Here is a 23,285-nt window from a genome sequence, read left to right as displayed (position 1 = left end):
CGGAATAATTTGTCGGGTTACTTTCGCACCGTACACTTTCGATGTGATCACGTTACACCGGATGAGTCGTCATTTCAACATTGAAGTGAATCATAACAAAAGCTCGTATTTTCTGTAAAAAAATGTTTGTTTTTTTTTGTATGAACAATATGTCTCGAATAACCTCAATTGCCTTCACCATATCTCGCGTGAGCTTTCATTACGTCGTATGAGACAAAATGGAAACAAAGAGTTTTGTTACAAAAAAATAAAAAAAAAAAAATTACACAAACTTGTCGCAACTTCGATCCTATATGTAAAAAACAAATTTTTAAGCTGTTTTGATAACTTTTGCAGCAGTTTTCTGTGAATTCTTAGGATGATTCATACGACGTAATGAAAGCTCACGCGAGATTTGTAGATTTTCCCTATTTATCAGAGAGAAAGTTTTTGACTGATTTGATCAAATGTAAAATTTTGGAAAAAACGTTCGTTTAGGCTGTATAAACTACTGTAAACTGATTATCAAATTATCACGTGAATATAAATCTATAAGGTTTTGAAAATCCCGTTTATGATTTTTCTCAGATTTAAAATAAAATAAAATTCTAATCATTGAAACACCTATTCATTCGAAATATTCCACTAACCTTGCGTTATTCACCTTCCAGGCGAACCCACGCCAAAAATTGATTATTGCTGATCCACTCTTTTTTTCTATTTCTGCGATAGCTGATTTGGGCTCCCGTAGGGTACCACTGTAAAAAAAAAATACAGTATTCAAGAAAAAAATGAGCATTGTTCTACATAAGGATTATTTATCGACTGAAATTAAAACGGATGAACAAGCGGAAAACATTTAAAGATGATTTAATAAAAAGTTGTCAATCAAACATGTATACCAAATATTATTATCGGATTATCTATTGTTTATAAAACAAAAAATTGTGTTTGCCTTGAGCTTGGTCAATCAGCGGTCAAAATCACGGAAAAATGAATAATAAAAAAAAACTATTTGCGATGGGGTCAATCAGCGGACAAATTCACGAAAAAAAAGAAAACGCTGTAGTTGTTTAAATAAGTTTAGAGTTCGACGACACGGTAGCGATCATCATTGAATGTTGGATTTCGTGCTATGTTTTGCAGTCGGAGTTATGTATGTATGTATGTATGGTTCCCCCATCGGTAGCAAGGTCCTGCCTATGTCTGTGTGGCTTGGCCTTCGAATTTCTTCTAGGGCTTCCACGGTCCGATGGTTCGTCGAAGGAAGGCATCCAACCCTCAGAAAACTACAATGGCTGGCTACCCGTGCCGCTTGCAATAATTTCTTTGGGTTATCCCCAGATGCATTCCTTCTAAAATATATTTTTTTTTTTTTTTTTTTTTTTTTAATATATCTTTATTAGTACCAATTCATCATTACATTTATATTACATTAATACATTAAATTAGGTGTTCGGTTCAATAATGAACTTTCAGAGCCCTATAGTTTATTAATCACTATAATTTATTTATTTGAATTAATTTTGCTGAGTGCAATCATGTATTTTTATGTAGGAGAACATCCTGTAATGTCAAAAAATATTTTAAACTTACTACTAAAAACTAAAACTATCCTAAATTAAAACTAATTATAGAGAGAACGAATCTCTGCGATGGAAGACTGCATCGATTTGCCTCTGAAGTTGGAGATGATTTTGTTGGCCATCTCTTCGATCGATTCAATGCCCGCAATCCGATGAAGATCTTCGGTGCTGTGCCAAGGTGGAAGCCGCAAAATCATTTTCAGAACCTTGTTCTGAATCCTCTGGATGGCTTTCTTCCTCGTCGCGCAGCAGCTAGACCAAATCGGAACTGCATACATTATCGCTGGTCGGAATACCTGTTTGTAGATTAACATCTTGTTTCGCAGACACAACCTGGATTTCCTGTTGATGAGAGAATAAAGAGATTTAGTATATTTATTACACTTAGATTGAATATCTTCAATGTGATTTTTAAAAGTAAGATTCCGATCAAGTGTAAGTCCCAGGTACTTCACGTGATCAGACCATTCTAATGAAACCCCATTAAAAGTTATGGAATGATTTTCATTAGGTTTTAAAAAATTTGCTCTTGGCTTATGGGGAAATAAAATAAGTTGAGTTTTGGAAGCGTTAGGAGAAATTTTCCACATTTTCAAGTAATTCAAAAAGGAATTTAAATTTTGTTGCAATCTACTGCGTACAACCCGTAAATTTCGACCTTTGGCTGAAAGCAAAGTATCGTCAGCAAATAATCTTCTACCTTTTCCTTCTGGGACATCAGGAAGATCAGAAGTAAAAATATTGTATAAAATAGGCCCAAGTATACTACCCTGAGGGACACCAGCTCTAATGGGTATCCTTTCAGAGCATGAATTTTGATAGCTTACTTGCAAAGTTCGGCTAGTCAAATAATTTTGAATAATTTTGGTGAGATATACAGGAAAATCAAATCGAGCTAATTTAGCTACTAAACCTTTGTGCCAAACACTGTCAAAAGCTTTTTCAATATCAAGAAGAGCAACACCAGTTGAATAACCCTCAGATTTGCTAGCGTTAATCATATTAGTTACACTCAAAAGTTGATGTGTAGTAGAATGTCCATAACGAAAACCAAATTGTTCATCAGGGAAAATAGAATTCTGATTAATGTGAATCATCATTCTATTCAAAATAACTCTCTCAAATAGTTTACTTAAAGAAGGAAGCAAACTAATTGGTCGATAACTTGAAGGCTCTGAAGCACTTTTTCCAGGTTTCAAAATTGGAGTTACTTTTGCATTTTTCCATTTATTGGGAAAATAAGCCAAGTGAAAACATTTATTGAAGATTTTAACTAAAAAATTTAAAGTGCTTTCAGGCAACTTTTTAATAAGAATATAGAAAATCCCATCTTCCCCCGGGGCTTTCATATTTTTAAATTTTTTGAAAATCAATTTAAGTTCATCAATATTTGTCTCACAAGAACTTTCAAACACAATTTGCTTAGAAAGAATATCATCAAATTCTAGGGAAATTTGAGCATCAATTGGACTTACAACGTTTAAATTAAAATCATGAGCAGACTCAAATTGTTGGGCTAATTTTTGAGCTTTTTCTGAATTAGTTAAAAGAAGTTTATCCCCATCTTTCAAAGAAGGAATTGGCTTCTGGGGCTTTTTTAGAATTTTAGTTAATTTCCAAAATGGCTTTGAGTAGGGTTTTATGTCCTCTACTGCTTTAGCAAAATTTTCATTACGGATGAAATTTAAACGACGTTTGATCTCTTTTTGAAGGTCGCAATAAATTAATTTCAAATAAGGATCCCTCGTACGTTGAAATTGGCGTCGACGAATGTTTTTCAGTCGTATCAAAAACTGAAGATCATCATCAATTAAAGGTTGATTAAATTTATGTTTAACTTTAGGTATTGAAGCGGCTCTAGCATTGACTATTGAAGTTGTCAAATTTTCTACAGCCAAATCAATATCTTCTATTGAATTCAATGGAACGTTTACATCTAGATTACGTTCAATAAAATTCATATATCGCTCCCAGTTAGCCTTTTGAAAATTAAAAGTTGATTTTAAAGGGTTTTCAATGGGACTTTGGGATAAAGAAAATGTTACTGGAAGGTGGTCTGAATCGAGGTCCGCATGAGTAACTAATTGACTACAATGCTCGCCTAAATCCGTTAGAACCAAATCAATTGTGGAGGGATTTCTAATTGAAGAAAAACAAGTATGCCCATTAGGATATTCAACAGTATAATAACCTGCAGAGCAGTCATTAAACAAAATATTCCCATTTGAATTTGATGAAATATTATTCCAAGATCGGTGTTTTGCATTAAAGTCACCAATAATAAAAAATTTAGATTTATTTCTGGTGAGTTTTTGTAAATCTCCCTTCAAAAAATTTTTCTGTTCACCGCTACATTGAAAAGGCAAATATGCGGCAACAATTATAATTTTCCCCATAGAAGTTTCTAATTCAATTCCAATTGTTTCTAAGACTTTTGTATTGAAAGAAGGAAGAAGTCTAAATTTGAGACGACTATTGATGACAATAGCTACACCCCCACCTTGTCGATCAAGTCGATCATTTCGTAAAATTTTAAAGAAAGCATTGCTTTTCAAGTTATTGTCTGGCTTTAAAAAAGTTTCAGTGATGGCAGCAATATGTATGTTTTGAGTTTTCAAAAATAAAAAGAACTCGTCTTGGTTAGCCAGCAAAGATCTAGCGTTCCAATTCATAATATTTAAACATCTATTTGGATCCATGAGGGAATCGTAAAGTCATAATAATTTTGTTAGCATAATTAAAAGAAGTTTGGAAAGCTTCAAACATTGAATTTGCTTTCAACATAAGTTGCATCATTTCCATTAAATTTTGATGCAAAAATTTTAATTTTTCCTCAGTAATCTCACCCAAATCAACAAAATTGTTAGAATCAGAAGAGGAAGGAGAAGAAAAAGTATTTGAATTTCGGGGATTTTCCCAAGCCTTCGCATGAACGTTGAGACTTGGTTTTTTCCCATTTTTATTAGTTAAACCTGAAGAGGGAAACCCATTTTCAACCACCTCTGAGAACGATAAACAACGAGTCTGGGGCGCAGAATCAGCCCAGGTAACATTAAAATCACTTCGGGTATTACCCAGCCGTGATTCCAATGTAGACCGAGGCTGAATGCGAACAGGCAGGTTGTTTGCCGGCCCGACGTGTGAAGACGAAAAAGAGGAAGGAGGAGAAGAAACTTTTCTGGAAACTTTGGGATTTTTCCTAGAAGCAATAATTTTTGCCCTGATGGGACAGTCTAGCGAATTCGAGGAATGATTACCTGCGCAATTTGCACACTTAAAAAATTCTGTTTTTGGCTTATCACCACCAAAAAGGCATTTAGATTTTTCATGATCGAATGAGCCGCAAAACATGCATCTGGCATTCATTCTACAATTTTTAGTGCCATGACAAAAAGCTTGACAACGGCGACATTGCGTAATATTTTGAAGAAAATTGGTAGAAGATTTACGAAAAGGTTCGAATTTGACTCGACAATGAAACATAAGACGAGCCTTTTCAAGAATTTGCAAATTATTAACCTGATCCTTTTTAAAATGGATCAAATAAAGTTCAGGAGCAAAACCAACACTACTGATATTATTCGTGTTGGTTCTTTTCCTCATTTGAATTACTTGAATTGGAGAAAAACCTAACAAAGAATTTAATTCAGCTGTGATCTCATCCGGTGTCTGATCGCCAGTGAGACCACGAAGTACAACTTTAAATGGACGATCACTTCTAGTGTCGTACGTAAAAAATTGGTGTTTTTTATTATTCAAATAATTTAAAACCTTTTGAAAATCATTAAAAGATTCCGCCAATATACGAGCAGTTCCCCTTCGACCGATCTGAAAAGAAATCTTCACATCCTTGACGGAAGTGACGATTTCTTTTCGAAAGGCATTGAAGTCAGGAATCGTGACCGTTATTGGTGGAATCTTTTCGTTTTTAAGAGTATAAGAAGAAGAAGAAGGTTTCTTAGTACTCTTATCAGAATTAAATATGAATATTTCCTCATCACCGATGTTATGAAGGACATCGAATGAATTGGAAATTTCAACTTTTTTGGCAGATGGCCCTGGATTAGGTTCAGCAATCCGTTTTCTTCCGGCCCTTGAGCCGGCCGAAGACTTCCCCATGCTGGAAAGAAAAGAGAAAATATGAATAAAAGAAAATGAAAATAATTTTAGCACTGAAAAGTGCTGATTGAAATACAGGTAAGGAAAAAATAAATAATGTAAAATGTTCCTGCAGGTACACAGCAACGATACAATGCTCCGGCGTACGTGTTGACGGCTCAACGGTACAGATGGAAGTGGACCTTCTAAAATATATGATTATTGGATCTGCAGGGTAAGGAATAAAATAATTGAGAAAAATATTTGAAAAAAGGAAGTATAATGGTCCAGTGGATGATGATAATAATAACAGTAATACTAAGAGAAGAAAAATACAACCAACAATATCAACAGTTATACCAAATGATTTTTTGAAAAGGATACTTTTATGAAGTGATACCGTTATGTACCAGTTCAGTCACACAGCCAAGTTTAATCCGTCAGTTGTGCATCGAGGAACACCCGTGATCAGTTGAATACATATGCTAATCACACAACTTATTAAAATGCATTTCAAATCATCTTTTAATTTTGAATTTCAATTGGTAACGTTCTTGGAGAATTTACAATTTGGCAACGCTGGATGAAATTCACAGCCAACTTCGTTTCAAAAACTAACGTGAATCTCATAAATTGTGCTTCTGCTACCCGACACTGTCGATAGATTGGCGCTCCTTGCCTTACAATAAAAGGTGAGCGGGACGAAATATAATTTTATCAAATATCACATCTTAAAAAAATATAACACAACCTGATCTTTATCCTGAAAAAGATTTAATGTTAATGTTTGTTATGAAAATAAAATGTAGCATAAAGTAAAAGTAAACTAGATATTTCGTAAGACTTTCTGGCCAAGTTTTTATCAAATAATGAAATCTAACTAATACGATTTCCGCGCAAAATAATTTTATTTTCGTCTCACATTTTATAAAAATAACTTAAAAAATTCGGAAAAAAAATGAATTGCATTTCCATTCCATTCCATATTAATAACGAATACGAGTTTATCAAACGGATTGTGCGTGTAAGTAAAGATTTATAAGCATGTTTTGTCATGCGTTTGTTTTTGCTCTTCGGGACGCAAGCTGACATAATATTTGCTTCACTTGCTCTCCCGACCCCTGAGGTGCATGCGATGTTGTATTAATTAAACCGCACCACGGCTGCCAACTACCAAGAGCCAAGTCAGGATAATATACGCACACATTCATCACCCTCTCTCACTTAAGACCAACTTCTTCCCGCCAGCCCTACCCCTTCAATTCACTACACGCAACTCGTAACGCAATCACCAGGCGGCACTTCTAAAAAGTCTCTCTTCTCATTAAAGCTCAAACGAACGCATGCGTTTGCTTGACGCAAACTGCAAACCCAAAATGATTTCACACATACACTGCAATGATTTCACGTATGCAATGCTATGTATCTAAATGGAAGCCGTTTGAATTTTCCCGAAATACAATAGAGTATTTCCTGAGACAGATTGTGGTAGGGTAGCGTTTTGTTTTTGTTTTGAAAAATGTAAACACCAACTGGTCGCCATTTTGATCTTTGATGATAAGCACTGTTCAATGATTTCTTTTAAAAACTTCTTTAATTAAAAGCATCAACATACCTTCATGTCTCAACTTGTTATGAATTTACAAATCATTAAATCTCGCATGAGCTTTCATTACGCCGTATGAAACATCTTAAGAATTCACAGAAAACTGCGGAAAAAGTTATCAAAACAACTTAAAAACTTGTTTTTTACATATAGAATATGTTGTCCAGGCTAAAAATTTTCTGAATGGAAAGAATTTTCGACTAGTTTATGTCATTTTTTGTATTTTTTCGTGATAAAACTGTTTGTTTACATTTAGTTTTATACGACGTAATGAAAGCTCACGCGAGAAATAAAGAATTCATATTCTCCTTACCAAAGTGCGCTTGCAAAACCACAACAATTGCATTGCCAATTTTATTTCGTTACTATCTGGTCATTGAACATACGTAATGTTGTTGTTATGTTTACCCTACCACAATATGCCGAGAAAATGTAAACATGAGAAATCAGCTGTTCGTCTGACAAGTGGGGAAATGCCTTATTTACAATTTTTGAAAAAATAATTCCCCTTATTCCAGTTGATTGCTAATCCATTTACAAAGTTTCCATTTCCTCGGATTCACTGCGTTGAAAAAGTGAAGACACCACAAAGCACTGAAGCGGCCAACATTGATTAAACCTTCTAAAAAACTCTTATCTTCCAGCTGGCATTGCGACCGCCATTTATCTCATTTAAATTTCTTCCAAATTCCCTTTTTTTGTATTACACTTGAAACTGTGTTATCACTTCCCCACCACAAAATCACTTTATATCTTGTTGAGCTTTCTAATTTTCGAACTTTGTTGAAGGCCTCAGACAAGCACAAAACTACATCAGCAACCAAGAAGCGCGACGAATACAACAACCGCTCCCGACGAATGCCCGCTCGTGACTGATGTTTTGCAGTCGGAGTTATCCGTATAAAGTTTAACTGAAAAGCGGTTAGCGTGTAGAAAACCGACAGATTTTATACTGATTTGACAGATCGCACAAGTTTCGCAGTTATGAGTGCGCAGTCCATTTTTTTGCGATGCGAATGGTATTATTTCCTATAATAGATCATTATCCGTACACAACTCCTTTTTTTAACTTCTCATATACGATTTGTTACATTTTAACGACAACATAATTGAATTCGACCAGCATATAAAGTATCAAAGACGCATTTATCGCATCAAAAATCTTCGTCATGCCAAATTCGTTAATTCTCAGGCTATGGAAAAATGTGTTTTCAATAGTGTTCAATATTTTTTGTTTTGTCTGGGATTTTAACGCTCGTAATTAATTCAATCTCAATGAATACTAAGAATAATAATATTTCATTCCGATGACTTCATGTTTTGTCCTCTCTTGCAAAATAATGATTTGAAGATTGATTCAAGAATTTACTTCTTAACTTTTCAATGAAATTAGTGAGTAAGAGTGAATTTTTTAACTGTGTTTACTGCTCCGGCTAGCCTACCGCACGGAAGGCTACCGTCGCTCGATTAGAAATTTTCCCAGTAACCGCAATATTGTGAGCTTTCACGTGAAAACAACAACGTTGCTGCTGATAGCAGTTTCGAGTATGGTTCAAAATCCTGCTGGATCCGGTTACGCCTGGATCAGTTCTTGCTGCATCAGCCAGCACAAACATACAAGCAAGAAGTGGTAGCTCTTGTGCGGTGTTCTGATCCCGATAACCTCTTTTAACAGAACCGGCACGGATTCTGCCGCCCTCCAGGAGTGCTCTCCTTGGCTGATTGGCAACTTGCGCTAAAGATTTTATTGTAGCAATTTGCAACAAAAATAGCCTTTCTATCGCACTGTGCGAATGGGTCAACGGACAGAGAGTTTTTGATAAAGTGAGGGCACTCACTTCAAGGATCTAAGATTTAGATTTATTTTCCTCTGTTATTGAATTGCTCTACGCAGGATGTTAGCGGTACTTTGGAAATCTACACCTAGTGATTAAAAGCCCGAAATTAGCCTTGAGGATGTGATAGGATTTTCACCAGTGATTGCGATTGTCTTGAACATCCGTTTTAAACAGAATAGTTCGGGGATCTAAGCTAATGAACTCACAAATTTTCATTTTGTTTTAGTAAGTTACTGTGATACTATTAAGGTAGCAGTTGAATCAAAGGAATCTTTCGATTGCTTTGATTCAGTTGAATCATTCAACCAAGTAGGCTCACAACACAATAGAAGGTGGCAGTGAAAATTATCAAGTTTACTTACAAAAAACCAACCATATATATTTTCTTGATATGCCAAACATGCGGTGCAAGTTTTTGACACTCAAAAATCACCTAAATAAGAGAAAAAGAAATCGGGAAAATCGAAGTTTAATTTGTCAAATGACTTATAAATTCATGAAACGTTGAGCACTGGTGTACATGGTGTAGTTTTTTCATTTTATCACGCTTAAATAAATTTACCGTGGAAATGGCAAAACCGTGAATTTTGTTAAACTGGAAAAATCTGAAAAGGTGCGATTTAATTGACTCTAATGAATAATTATAATGTCTAAAGCAGTTTCTAGGGATTGTATCAGCCGGTTTTGATGATTATATATTTTTATAGAAATTTATCTTAAACAAAGAATCGTCTTCAGTTGATAATACTCTTCTTCAAAGGAATCTTGCGACATTTCTTCAAGGCATAAACGTGTAAAATATCAATTAAATAGTGTTAAATCCATTTAAGTGTGTCTTTGAGTGAGTATAATGCTTTTATAAATGGAAATTGGCTAGTGAAGTAGACAATGTGCAACTCGAGACCCCATACACCCAACCTTCGGGTAGTGGTCATATCACCTCTTGTCTGCAACTCCGATTCTCTACCTCCCCGTGGTGCTAGCTGGGGTGCGAGCAACCTTAGCGGAGATCGGGTACCCAACCCCGGTGGATGCTTTGGTCGCATGCAGAATGAGTTAGGGGGCTTCGTACGCGTCTGTTCTCCATGTCAGGGGCGGCGTGCGGAGTGCAACAACGTCCTGGTGGTGTTCGGGACCCAAAACAGCAACATCACGACGGTCCTCCTGCGAGATAGTGGGGTTAGCTGCGGGCCTTGCGAGCCCGTGACTAAAAAAAAATACAAGCAACGAATAACGAACAACAAATTTCGGATGGAAATCGGCAAAGACCCACGCGACGAAAAGGGACTAGCGATTGGAAACTTGGAACATGGAACTGCCGATCTCTAAATTTTGTGGGCAGTACCCACGTGCTCTCCAACGAATTGAAGAGCCGCAAATTCGACATCGTAGCGCTGCAGGAGGTATGCTGGAAGGGCTCCACGGTACGAACGTATCCAGATGGTCGTGCCATCTACCAGAGCTGCGGCAACACACACGAGCTTGGAACAGCTTTTATAGTGATGGGAAAGATGCAAAAGCGCGTGATCGGGTGGTGGCCGATCAACTCACGAATGTGCCGGTTGAGAATCAAGGGCCGGTTCTTCAACATCAGCATCATCAACGTGCACAGCCCTCACCTCGGAAGTACCGGTGACGACAAAGACGAATTTTACGCGCAGCTGGAGCGTGAATACGACCGTTGCCCAAAACATGATATCAAGATCGTCATCGGGGATTTCAATGCTCAGGTCGGCCAGGAGGAGGAATTTAAACCGACAATTGGAAGGTTCAGCGTGCACCAGCTGACCAACGAAAACGGCCTCAGACTTATTGATTTCGCCGCCTCCAAACGAATGACCGTACGTAGTACCTTTTTTCAGCACCGCCTACCACACAAGTACACCTGGAGATCACCGTACCAAACGCAATCACAGATCGACCACGTTTTGATCGACAGCCGGCACTTTTCGGACATCATCGATGTCAGATCCTGTCGGGGCGCCAACATCGAGTCGGACCATTATCTGGTGATGGTGAAGATGCGCCCAAAACTCTCCGTAGTGAACAACACGCGAAACCGGCGCCCGCCTCGGTTAAATATCGCGCGACTGAAGCAACCTGAGGTCGCGGCAGACTACGCGCAATCGGTCGAAGCAGCGCTGCCGGCAGAGGGCGAGCTTGACGAAGCCCCTCTCGAGGACTGTTGGGATACCATCAAGACAGCCATCAACAGTGCTGCGGAGAACGTCATCGGTTATGTGGAGCGATCTCGACGGAACGACTGGTTCGACGAGGAGTGTAGGAGGGTGATGGACGAAGAGAATGCCGCGCGGGCGGCAGTAGTGCAGAGAGGCACCCGTCGAAATGTGGAAAATCACCGACAGCGGAAGAGGCAGCGAGTCCGACTTTTCCAGGAGAAAAAGCGCCGCCTGGAGGAGGAGGAGCTCGAGGAGCTGGAGCAGCTGCATCGTTCCCAAGAAACACGAAAGTTTTACCAGAAACTCAACGCATCCCGCAAAGGCTTCGTGCCGCAAGCCGAAATGTACCGGGATGAGGACGGGGGTATCCTGACAGACAATCGTGAGGTGATCAAAAGGTGGAAGCAGCACTTTGATGAACACCTGAACGGCGCACATGCAGGAGATCAAGACGGTGGGGGAAGGTACATCGCCGGCGTAGCCAACGACGAAGAGGAGCCACTCCCAACGATGAGTGAAGTTAAGGAAGCCATTCGCCAGCTGAATAGAAACAAGTCGGCTGGGAAGGATGGCATCGCAGCTGAACTCATCAAAATGGGCCCGGACAGGTTGGCCGATTGCCTACACCGGTTGATAGTCCGGATCTGGGACATAGAACAGCTACCGGAGGAGTGGAAGGAAGGGGTAATATGCCCCATCTACAAGAAGGGCGACAAATTGGACTGTGAGAACTACCGAGCGATCACTGTCCTCAATGCCGCCTACAAAGTGTTGTCCCGAATCCTACTCCGCCGCCTAACGCCACAAGCAAACAGATTCGTGGGAAGTCATCAGGCCGGCTTCATGGAGGGACGGTCTACGACGGACCAGATATTCACATTACGGCAAATCCTCCAAAAATGCCGGGAACACCAAGTCCCTACGCACCATCTATTCATCGACTTCAAAGCCGCATACGACACGATCGACCGTAACGAGCTATGGAAAATCATGGACGAGAACGGCTTTTCCGGGAAGCTCATCAGACTGATCAAGGCGACGATGGATGGAACGCAGTGCTGTGTGCGGATCTCGGGTGAATTGTCGAGTTCATTCGAATCGCGCAGGGGGCTTCGACAAGGTGATGGTCTATCCTGCATGATGTTCAACGTGGCGCTAGAAGGTGTTATTCGACGAGCGGTGGGCGAAATGCGGGGTACGATTTTCAACAGATCCAGTCAACTTATCTGCTTTGCCGATGACATTGATATAGTCGGCAGATCATCTGCGGCGGTGGAGGAAATCTACCGCAAACTGAAACGCGAAGCAGGAAGGATTGGGTTAATGATTAATACGTCCAAGACGAAGTACATGCTGGCCTGCGGATCCGAGACCGACCGAACCCGCTTGTCCAGTAATAACAAGGTCACGATCGACGGCGATGAGCTGGAGATAGTCGATGACTTTGTCTATCTCGGCTCACTGGTGACCGCAGACAATGACACCAGCCGTGAGATCCGGAGGCGAATTATCAGCGGAAGTCGTGCCTACTATGGACTCCACAAGCAACTGCGGTCGAGAAGACTTAGCCCTCGCACGAAGTGTAACCTGTATATGACGCTTATTAGACCGGTTGTTCTCTACGGGCACGAGACATGGATATTGCTCGAGGAGGACCTGCGTACACTCGGAGTATTTGAGCGACGAGTGTTAAGAACCATCTTTGGCGGCGTACAGGAGAACGGAGTGTGGAGGCGAAGGATGAACCACGAGCTCGCGCGACTCTACGGCGAACCCAGTATTCAGAAGGTGGTGAAGGCTGGCCGGATACGCTGGGCGGGACATGTTGCGAGAATGCCGGATGACTGTCCTGCAAAACAGGTGTTCGCTACGAATCCGGTAGGAACAAGACGAGCGGGGGCGCAACGAGCGAGGTGGTTAGACCAAGTGGAGCGTGATCTGGCGAACGTGGGGTGCCCGAGAAATTGGAGAACGGTTGCCATGAACCGAGTGAATTTTAGGAATTATGTTCGTCAAGTTATGTCGTAAGACGGAATACTATGTAAATAATAAAAAAATAAATGGAAATCAATCGTTACCGCTTATTCTGAGTTATCTTACTGAATGCCGAAATTCAACGCAAATGGCACCGAAAAAACTGTCCCTTGACTTTTTGTCAATTTCCAACTAATGCGAATTTGATGAAATGATAAGTTTACTTTTTTTTTTTAAATACGTGTGTATATACACAACTCAGAATCTTTAAATAAAGTTTTCTCGAAACAACATAATATTTTATCGATAATTTTTCCTTTTTCATACTATTCAGAAAAGGCACTATCGCATATTCAAGTCAAGGTAAGAAAAAATTTCATCTTCATCAAATAAATTATCTGTTCAGATAATACCAATCGTCTTTCAAGATTGGTAACTTCAACCTAAATTTTTATACGATTCGCATGACCAACCAATACATACAAGACATAATGTCGATCTTAATGAGCGGTTTACCAAGCTCAAGTAACGAAGGCATCAACTCACCTCGCAGTGTAAGGTTGAAACACTTGTGTCGATTAATACAAATGTTTGAAAATCCGAAAGAAACTTAAATGAAAAGTAAAAGTATAAGCAATTCAGTGACATTTTTAAATTAAAGTATGTGCATATACCATACAATAAACCATAAAAACATCATAAACAAAAATACACTAAGTTTAAAGATATTTTAAACGATTTCCCAATTATTTCTCATATTTATAAAAAGGAGTTATTAAATCGAAACAACAACCGTGATCAAAATGAGCGTGAATTTGGGGAGTATTGAAAAAATCGAACAGTGTAGTTAGAAAAAATGGGCTAAAAATCGACTTCCTGATATAAGTTTTGCAAACTTTTGTGTTTATATGGAATATTTTTAAATTCTCGTATGAGCCACTGAACATGTTTTGAGAAAATCGATGTTCAAGTTCTGAACCACATTTTCAATTCTCATTTTATGAATGCTTGTCCAGTTTATCTGTAAATTTATAAGTCAACGTAAAAATGGATACAGAACATGACGACATGATAGAAATTGATGTTATTTCACTTTTAATCAATGAAGATGTACTTACGACCTAATGCATTTATCATTTGGCGCATACGTCCTTTGGTCACTCGATAATTTTGATTCCAAAAACCGATTCGATTGCCTTAAATTTTCAATCATTCATTCGGATTAGATTGAGGGAATACTATAAACAAAAAATCCTTCAACCTAAACGCGGAAATTATCCTTTCAAGGGAGCCTGATATTTTTGCTTTCTGGATGTGGCCTTTGGGAATCCGCTTGGACATTTACGGGAACAAACTGAGGCTCCCCTGGCCGATCGAGGTGTGCAAGAAGCATCCATAACCTTAAACTATTTTGGCTGCCTCTGTAATGACAAAAAAAACTACTATGGCTATTCACAAAGTGAAAATTGCTTTTTATTGTACTCACCTGAGACCAATTTGCAGCGTCAGATCACCCTTATATCATCGCTTGTATCACCCATGCACAGTTCTTTCTCCTTTAATTTAAATTAATAACACTAACCGAACTTTTCGCGATGATTCATAACGTCGTATAACCAACTCGACGAACTGTTTATTTTGCGACCATTTGCATCCCGGCAATGCACGGCAAGCGCGAAACGACACAAAAACCAAATTGCACTCAAAAATAAGAAAGTCATTATACGTCCTAAATTCAAATCAATTTGAAAAAGTTATTCATTCATAAAATGAAACCAAATTTTTACCGATCATAGATTACATCTTTGTCAATCGTTTGCAGTAGATAACTCAGTTTTGTTTACATTGGTTCATACGACCTAATCAAAACAAACTCTAGAAATATTCTAAACGGGAAAAAGTTGCGATTTGTTTCTGTAAGTTTTTTTATAATTTTTTTTGATAAAACTGTTTGTTTACATTTTGTTTTATGCGACGTAATGGAAGCTCACGCGAGATTTATTGTGATAATTAAATCAAAATTCTCTCCACGCCAGAGGTTAATCATTTGATTGTTTGGAAGGCAACTTGACGTTTTAATTCACAGTGGCGGTCATTGAAAAATTGAAACGAAATATATTTAAAAAAACACATTCTTAGTAGGAAATTATCGTATGAAGATTTACTTAAATTTTGAATAGTCATATAACACAAATGAGAAAAATATTGAAAGCATTTAAAACGAAAATTTCAAATACTTGGGAAACATCCATGTTTTTCCATAAAATATATTATCAACTTGATTTATCAGCCTTAATGGTGAAAAGTGATGTACTTCTTGGTAAGGACAGATTTAAGTTCAGTTAGGAGAAATGAAAGATTGTGAAAATTAGCGGAACGAATTTATTTAGAACCATTATCATCACATACCAAATTTTTTGTTCGGCACGGGCCAACTACTATGAAGTGGTAGATACAAAAAGAGTTTTCTGAGCATATCTGAGTGATCACATACCATCGTTTTGTCCGTTCGCACTGCAAGTTTTTTATTCAGTTTAAAAAAAATGATTTTGAAAATTTTGCTTTAAAGGGTATCTTTAAACATCATGAAAGTCATACTCAAGATGTTTTAAAATTCACACATTTAGAAAAGAGATTCCCATTACAAAATCGAACTTTAAAATCAGGAACAAGGGGGAAATGAAAAAACTACTTCTGATCACGAAAACATAATTGAAATCTTAAAATTGGAATAACCTAAATTTGAACTTTACAACTGAAAAATTTCAATAAATTTCATCATTTATAGTAAAAACAATTCAATGAAGGAAAAGCTTGAGCGTACTTAGAATTGAAACTTACAGTTGATTCTAAATTTATATTCACACACAAGAAGCAAAATTATGCACTGAACTGAATAGAAATAACAATGAAATTGATTTCCAGACTGTATTTTTTTTTTTAATCATCACTGGAATCACTGTCCACAAAAGGCACCGCCGCCGATATAAATTTTTTCAACATCACTGATTTTTCTTTGCGGCGGCGGTAGAAATGGCAGCTGCCAAAAAAAGCGGCCATTAAACTTAGTTTTTACTAGAATTGTTAATCGAGAGAAATCGAATATTTTTTCCAAGTTGAGGTTCAGAATTTTCTGTGCATTGCACTTTTGTCAAATTACATGTTGTTGATGTTTTAAAAAGGATTTGCTTTGATGTTCCGAAAATTTCAAACGATTTTTTCTCGTTTCTAGTTAACTGCTAGTTTCGCCCTTTTGAAATGTTACGGCAAATCGGTTCCAATCTATATAAATAAAAATGAATGTTTGTCTCTCTGTCTGTTTCAGAAACTACTGGACCGATCAACGTGAAATTTTGCATCTGAGGGCTTTGCGGGCCAGAGATGGTTTCTATAATAGTTTCAAAGCCCCAAAAATCTTCCCATTTTAATTATCTCATATCTATTTATATAAAAAGCAATTATCTGTATGTTTGTTTGTATGTTTGTCCTCTATAGACTCAGCCGTCTTGAGAGCTAGAGGTCTGAAATTTGCCATGGATACTCATTAGGTCCAGGAAGGATGAAAAATGTTTTCAGATTTTTGGATGACCCCTTCTGAAGGGGGGGTTTCTCGATTTTATCACGGTCAAAAAAAATTTCACCGTGAATATGGCGAAACCGTGAATTTGGCGAAACTAAAAATTAAAGTGGAAAAAGGTATTTTTATTGTCTTTAAACAATAATTTATAATGTTTTCAGTAGTGGAAAAGTTTTGTATCAATAAATTTTGAACATAAGATGTAATTGTCAAAGATTTTTAAACACAAAGTATCGATTTCAGTTCGAATAATTTTTCTCTATAGCAATTTTAAGATTTTTACTTGAAATAAAACCATGTACAATATCAATTTGATAGTCTACATCTAGTTAAAGTGAGTTATTAAGTTTTTATGGAAATTTAACAGTCGTTAACTCTTATGTTGATTTGAAAAAGAATTTAAAGAAAAATTTACCAAAAAAATTTTTCTGCATATTTCGAATTTCAATATTTTAATCTTCACGCCTTTGATGAACTAAAAAGTTTACTTTTTCAAAAAATACTTTGAAATTTGTTCAACTTGTACTTTTAAAGTGTGTTTCTCGAAATTTGCTTTATGGGCAGATAATCCTTTGTTTTTCATATATAGAAAAACAGAAATCTAAGTCTTCTTAACATATTTTAAGGCAAAGCTAGCAGAATTTCATTTTGATCTTCCAAAATTATCCATTCAGATATTACTTAAAGCTGTCCCATCAGGATTGCGTACGCAACCCTTTCAAAAAAACAAATTATATAAAAAAGAAATCAGAGATATTTATCTCTTGTCAAAAACGATTAAATTCACCCACATCCTTATACGATTCAAATAACCAAAAAAGTTTACTGTTTTAGAGCTGCTAACCAAGCACAAATAAAAACTCTAGCATTAGTGTGACGTTGAAATACTTATGTCGATTATTACAAGTGTTTTTAAAATCCATATGATGATTTTTTAAACACTATACAGCTAAAGTAAGCAGTTCAATGGTATTTTCATATTATTGAATACTTATACCATACCATAAACCATAAAAAATATCATAAAAAAACGTTCTAGGCTTTTGAACGAAAATTAAGGTCCTAACAATAATTTCTGAATGATTTCTAAAAAGCGTGATAAAATCGAAACCATAACCGTGATAAAATCGAGCGTGAATTTGGCGAGTATTGATAAAATCGAATAGTGATAAAATCGAAAAACTACTGTACTCATATAATGCATCTATCCCTTCTGTCAGAGGGAAGACGATAGAAAGAGGAAGGCTTTTATACTTTTTTTTTCGCATGACAAATGAAGCAAATAAAGCCAAATAATGCATGTAATGCTATTTAGTTACAAAAAAGGTGTCTATGTTAATTTGAAACCCTGCTCTATATTTGGAGTTCTCTTACCACGACCCTATGCGCCGGAGAATCGACGCAGGACTATTAAGTAAATAAGTAAGTCTACAATTGACGGAGATGAGGAGGGCGATACTATACGAGTAAAACATATATTTTTGCATAACTTATGTGCTTTTGAAGCAAATAAAGGCAGAGTACTAATTTGAGAATTTAAACAATGATTGGAAACACAAATTTTAGATAAGGTTTTGAAAACAGAAAAAAAATCGTTCAAGTATTGCAGTTTGAAGCTGAGAATACAGCTTCCATTAAAAAATAACAATTTTGAAATTTGAATTTGACGTACATACCTACTGATAAAAATTAAAATAATTTAAAAGGTGTTGCAAAGAACACCGGGTCAGCAAGTAATTTGTAAAGAAACGCAATTGATACATCTTTTACTAGATTGGAATCACACTGCCATATAAACGAACTTTCCAATCGGCACACAGCGCCTCTCAACAGTCTAGATGAGGCAAATAGGTGTACCTTTCCCAAGCCCAGGAACTGTCTACCTACTACACGACCGCTGCCAGGAACTGGTAGAGGAAAATGTTTCCCCATCGCCGGAGAGCGCTTGCTTGGCAGGAACTGCCGGCTGAGCTCAAAAAACAGCACTACGATCGCTTCAGGAAGCATGTATTGGTCTCATACTTACGATTTTTTATAATTGTTGCTGATGAACAAGGATGAACACTATAGTATTCAAGTATCACACAATCAATCATAAAAATATAGTTTCATTACTATATTTATAATTCAATGCCTAGAATCAATCATAAATTTGTAGTTGAATCTATCATATTTACAGTTGAATCAATTATATCACTAGTGTTGAATCTATCATATTTAAACTTTAATTTTAGAGGTCAACCAGAAATGTATAGTTGAATCTATTATATTTATAGTTGAATATCTAAATCAATCATACAATTGTAATTCAATTTATCATATTGAATCTATCGTATTTATACATAGTTAAATGTGAGAAGTCAACCAGGAATGTAAAGTTGAATCAAATATATTTATTGTTGAATGCCTAAAATCAAACATACAAATTTAGTTGAATCTATCATATTAACGATTGAATCAATAATGCCATTACAGTTGATTCTTTGATATTCATAGTCAATTGTGTAAGGTCAATCAGAGTAGTTGAATCAAATATATTTATAGTCGAATGCCTAAATTAATTTACAGCTTTATAGTTGAATCCATCATATTTACAGTCAAATCAATTCGACCATTACAGTTGAATCCATTTTATTAATAGTTGATTGCGTAAAAATAATCATGTAGTTGAGTCTATTGTATTTATATGCGAAAAAATCAACTACGCTACTTCTCGAGAGAGAGGAGGTCAAAAAGTGCAAAAACAACATCAAGAAATCAGAACCGTTTCGGACTAAAACCATTTCGAACTTAAAACAATTCTGAACTCTGAATGTTATAATTGACCTTGACCAATTTTCTCAGCCTCCTAGATACAACCTCATTGATTTCCAATAGACAGGAATATGATTTGACGTATCTGAAAACTACTGGATAAGTCGCCACATATTACATGAAACAGTATCCCAGTGACAGTATTCTATATGTCGTTGCCACACAGTCAAAAATACCTTCTTGTTTTGAAATAAGTTTTGACCCTGCTTTTAATAAAATTTGTAATGCTTCCGTAATGTAAAACAACAGTCAATTTAGGCGAATTTTTTCCTATAACTTGTGAAAATTATGACATGAAACTTTTTTTGTTAACAATGAGAATTCTCAAATTTGTTCGGAATGAATTCAATAATAAAACAATAAAACTAAACTTATTTATAATAGTGTAGCACGACGCACAATCCCGGTTCGGATCCTTTATTGTTACAGCGACGAATCTGTTATGCAAACTTTACTCTCTTCTCGGTCAGGGCCTTTACATTGTAGTGTGATAATAGTGTTCCTTATTATCATCATCATTCAAAACCTGGCTGGCTCAGAAAGGGAGGGGGTGTTCGGCGAAGGTGAAGGAGTTAGTTGCTTCACCGTCGTCGTTTTCCGATCATTTTGATTGACAGCAATCGGTGCTTGCTCAGTCCTCCTGTACCCTTACATGCCTAGCTGATAAGGAACTATTCCAGTTACAGTCCGGCTCGTTTAATTTAAAATCAAAAGCTGAACCTGTTCTCTCTTTCCTTGCAGTTCGTGTTCTAACGTCGATTGGGAAGGTTGTTTGAAACTAGCTCTGAAGTGCTAAGGGAATCAACAAAAGTATTATATTGAAAATCATGGATCGTGTCGTTGTTTTGGACGGAGGATTTTCAACCCAGCTTGCGGTTCATGTGGGCAAACACATCGATGGAGACCCACTGTGGAGTGCCAGGTTCAATGCCACCAACCCTAATGCAGTCTACAAAACTCATCTGGATTTTCTGGAAGCCGGAGCAGATTATATCATGACCAATACGTACCAGGCCAGTGTTGAGGGATACATGGAGTTCCTGGATCTCAGTGAGGATGCTGGACTACAGTTGATCAAATCGACTGTGAAGTTGGCCCACAAAGCTAGGGCACGGTATTTGGCGGAAAATAATGTAAGGGAGGTTCCACTGATTGTGGCTTCTATTGGACCGTATGGAGCACATTTGAATGATGGATCAGAGTATACCGGAGACTATGCGGATTACGTTTCCCCAGATACGATCCAGAAATGGCACCGGAATCGAATCGATGCTTGTCTGGAAGTTGGCGTGGATGTGCTGGGCATCGAAACGATTCCCTGTAAGGTGAGTACGGTTCATGATTTCACAATTAGACAAGTGCTAGAGAATTATGGATATGTACCTACCTTATCCAAGTTTTAAAAACAAGCAATCAAAAACTCCGAACTTAGTGTTTTAAATTTCGAATATGTTGTTCGGAGGGTATAAAAAGAGACTTTATAAACATGGTGTTCGAGGAGCAGTCGACCCTTTTTGCCCTCTACCCCTGAATGAGGGTTTCAAATCAATTAGGACATTCTTTTTTGGTATTTTTTACACCTATTTTTATTTTCAATGTTGAATCTGTGAATAATTTACCGATTGAAATCAGTTTTGGAAAATTGAGAATTTGTACGGCAATTTTTCAGCATTTGTCGGTAGTTTTTGCTTTTAAAACATCATTTTTTATCTCCCTTGTTTCTCAACCGACACATCTGAAGTATCGCAGCAAAGCTTACGGTAATTACATTACCGTTACTTACCGTAGCTTTGATCAACATGATTTTTTTCCACGTAATGATCAATAACTAAGTCTGATGTTAAAATATAAAACCTTTTTTCTACGTTTAAAAACCTACATGTTGAGTTTCAAATTGGCTTAAACTTGGTTTGTTTTAGAAAATTTCAAATGTAAGTCAAAATGTAATTTAAAAATATTGAAATATCGATTTTTTCAACGGCTTGCTAACAAACACCCCCCTTCCTGAAGAATTCAAAGCGTTTAGAAGCAGCAGATTGATTTATGTGAGAGTTTAACATTTTTCATTAGTAAATTTATAGTTTTGGTTTAGTTTTTGTTATATATTGAGGTAAATTTTTGTTATTTAAAAAAGGGACGTTTTCCAAGAGAAAGCAAGTCTAGGACAAAAGGCTTAAAACACTATCAAATGTTAAATTTTGAAGGAAAAAATTAAAGAGGATTAGTGCGACGGTCTAGAGATTTAAAATATGGCAAAATTTTTATTTGTAGTTAAAATTTTCTATGTTATTTCAAAAATTTTAGCCCCTTAATTTATGCAGCGTCATAGTCCATCTTTCGATTTTAATTGTTGTTCGGCCTTGACACAAGAATTGCCCTAGTTTATTTTAGCGTTTGTTAATATTATGAAAATGTTTTGTATCTTTTATGATCGAGAAAACTCGTTAAAATCAATCTTACCCCGTTTCACGGTACACCGCTAGAATCGGTATGAAATTACCTTTCCAGTGAATATAAATTTATAACAGATATCTTGCTTTTTTTTACATAATTCGTTTATCTTGCGTTTTGTACAGAATTCGTACAAAGCAAGAAAATTTAAGTGCAATTGCAAATTTACGAAAAAGTTCGAAAAACATCTTCCTTTGAAAATTCGTCCAAAAAATCCGTGCTTCGTATTTTGAAAATCTAAGAATGCGAATATGTGCCAAATAACGTCAGCTTTCCAATCCTGTTTTCAAAATTTATATGGTATGACTTTTTGACGATTCATTGATTGAAAAGAACGGTTTTCACACCACTTTTTTACATTTTTAGTGGTTATGATCTTAAAAAAAATTCAAAAAAATATATACTTATGTCCAATGTATAGCTTGTAACCTCAGCTTTCTTGGACACAAAGTGAAATTATTATTGAATATTCCGTAGCTGATTTACTGACTTTATTTCCGAAGCATGTTTTTTCGGACTTAGACTATGAATAACGTAACACTGAAGAGTTTTAAGTGAATACTGTCTGAGAACCATATTTGAGTTACATTACGAGGTTTTCGAAACTATTAATTTTGTAAAAATCGGTTGAGAAAAAAAGAGATATAGCAGTTTTATGCAAAGGGTGTCAAATTAACATTCAAGGTCTGATTAGGAATCTTTTTTTCCTGGTCTTTAAGGGAGCGTACAAAAACAAGGTAATGATGCAAAATTAAAGATTTCAAGAATTCATTGAGGATTTGAGAAATTGTATTATTTGGATGCACCCGAAGAATTTTACAAGCTGCCAAACTTCCAATAGTGTCATATTGACACTCCAGAGCGAATTAGATTTAATCCGGCCTCGTAGGAGGGTTTCTATTTTGATCTGAATGACGAAGTTTGTTGTAGATTTAACTCCAGAACTTCGTTACCGATTTTCAAATAAATGAGGACAATTTATTCATATCCTTTATAATTTTATATTTCTATTTTCAATATTGAATCTGTGAATAAATTCCAATTAATTTCATTTTTGGAAAAAATAAGAGTTTATACTGCAATTTTTCAGCATTTGTCGGTAATTTCTGCTTTTTAAACATCATATTTTGTTTATGTCTAAATCTTAAACTAGATTTCAACTTAAAATACTCAAATAAGATT

General features: G+C 36.5%; 1 protein-coding gene across 1 annotated transcript in view; it reads left to right on the top strand.

The window, feature by feature from the left end:
* Positions 1 to 23,285, top strand: part of LOC129748265 (homocysteine S-methyltransferase-like) — a 43,750-nt gene that overhangs the window by 12,294 nt on the left and 8,171 nt on the right. The window contains exon 2 of the mRNA XM_055742805.1: positions 20,394 to 20,977. Within this exon, the coding sequence (XP_055598780.1) occupies positions 20,480 to 20,977 (498 nt within the window). The 5' untranslated portion in view covers positions 20,394 to 20,479. The remainder of the gene's footprint in view (positions 1 to 20,393; positions 20,978 to 23,285) is intronic.

Source organism: Uranotaenia lowii, chromosome 2, assembly GCF_029784155.1.
Source record: "Uranotaenia lowii strain MFRU-FL chromosome 2, ASM2978415v1, whole genome shotgun sequence".
Classification (NCBI taxonomy): domain Eukaryota; kingdom Metazoa; phylum Arthropoda; class Insecta; order Diptera; family Culicidae; genus Uranotaenia; species Uranotaenia lowii.
This window is presented reverse-complemented; position numbering and strand designations above follow the sequence as displayed.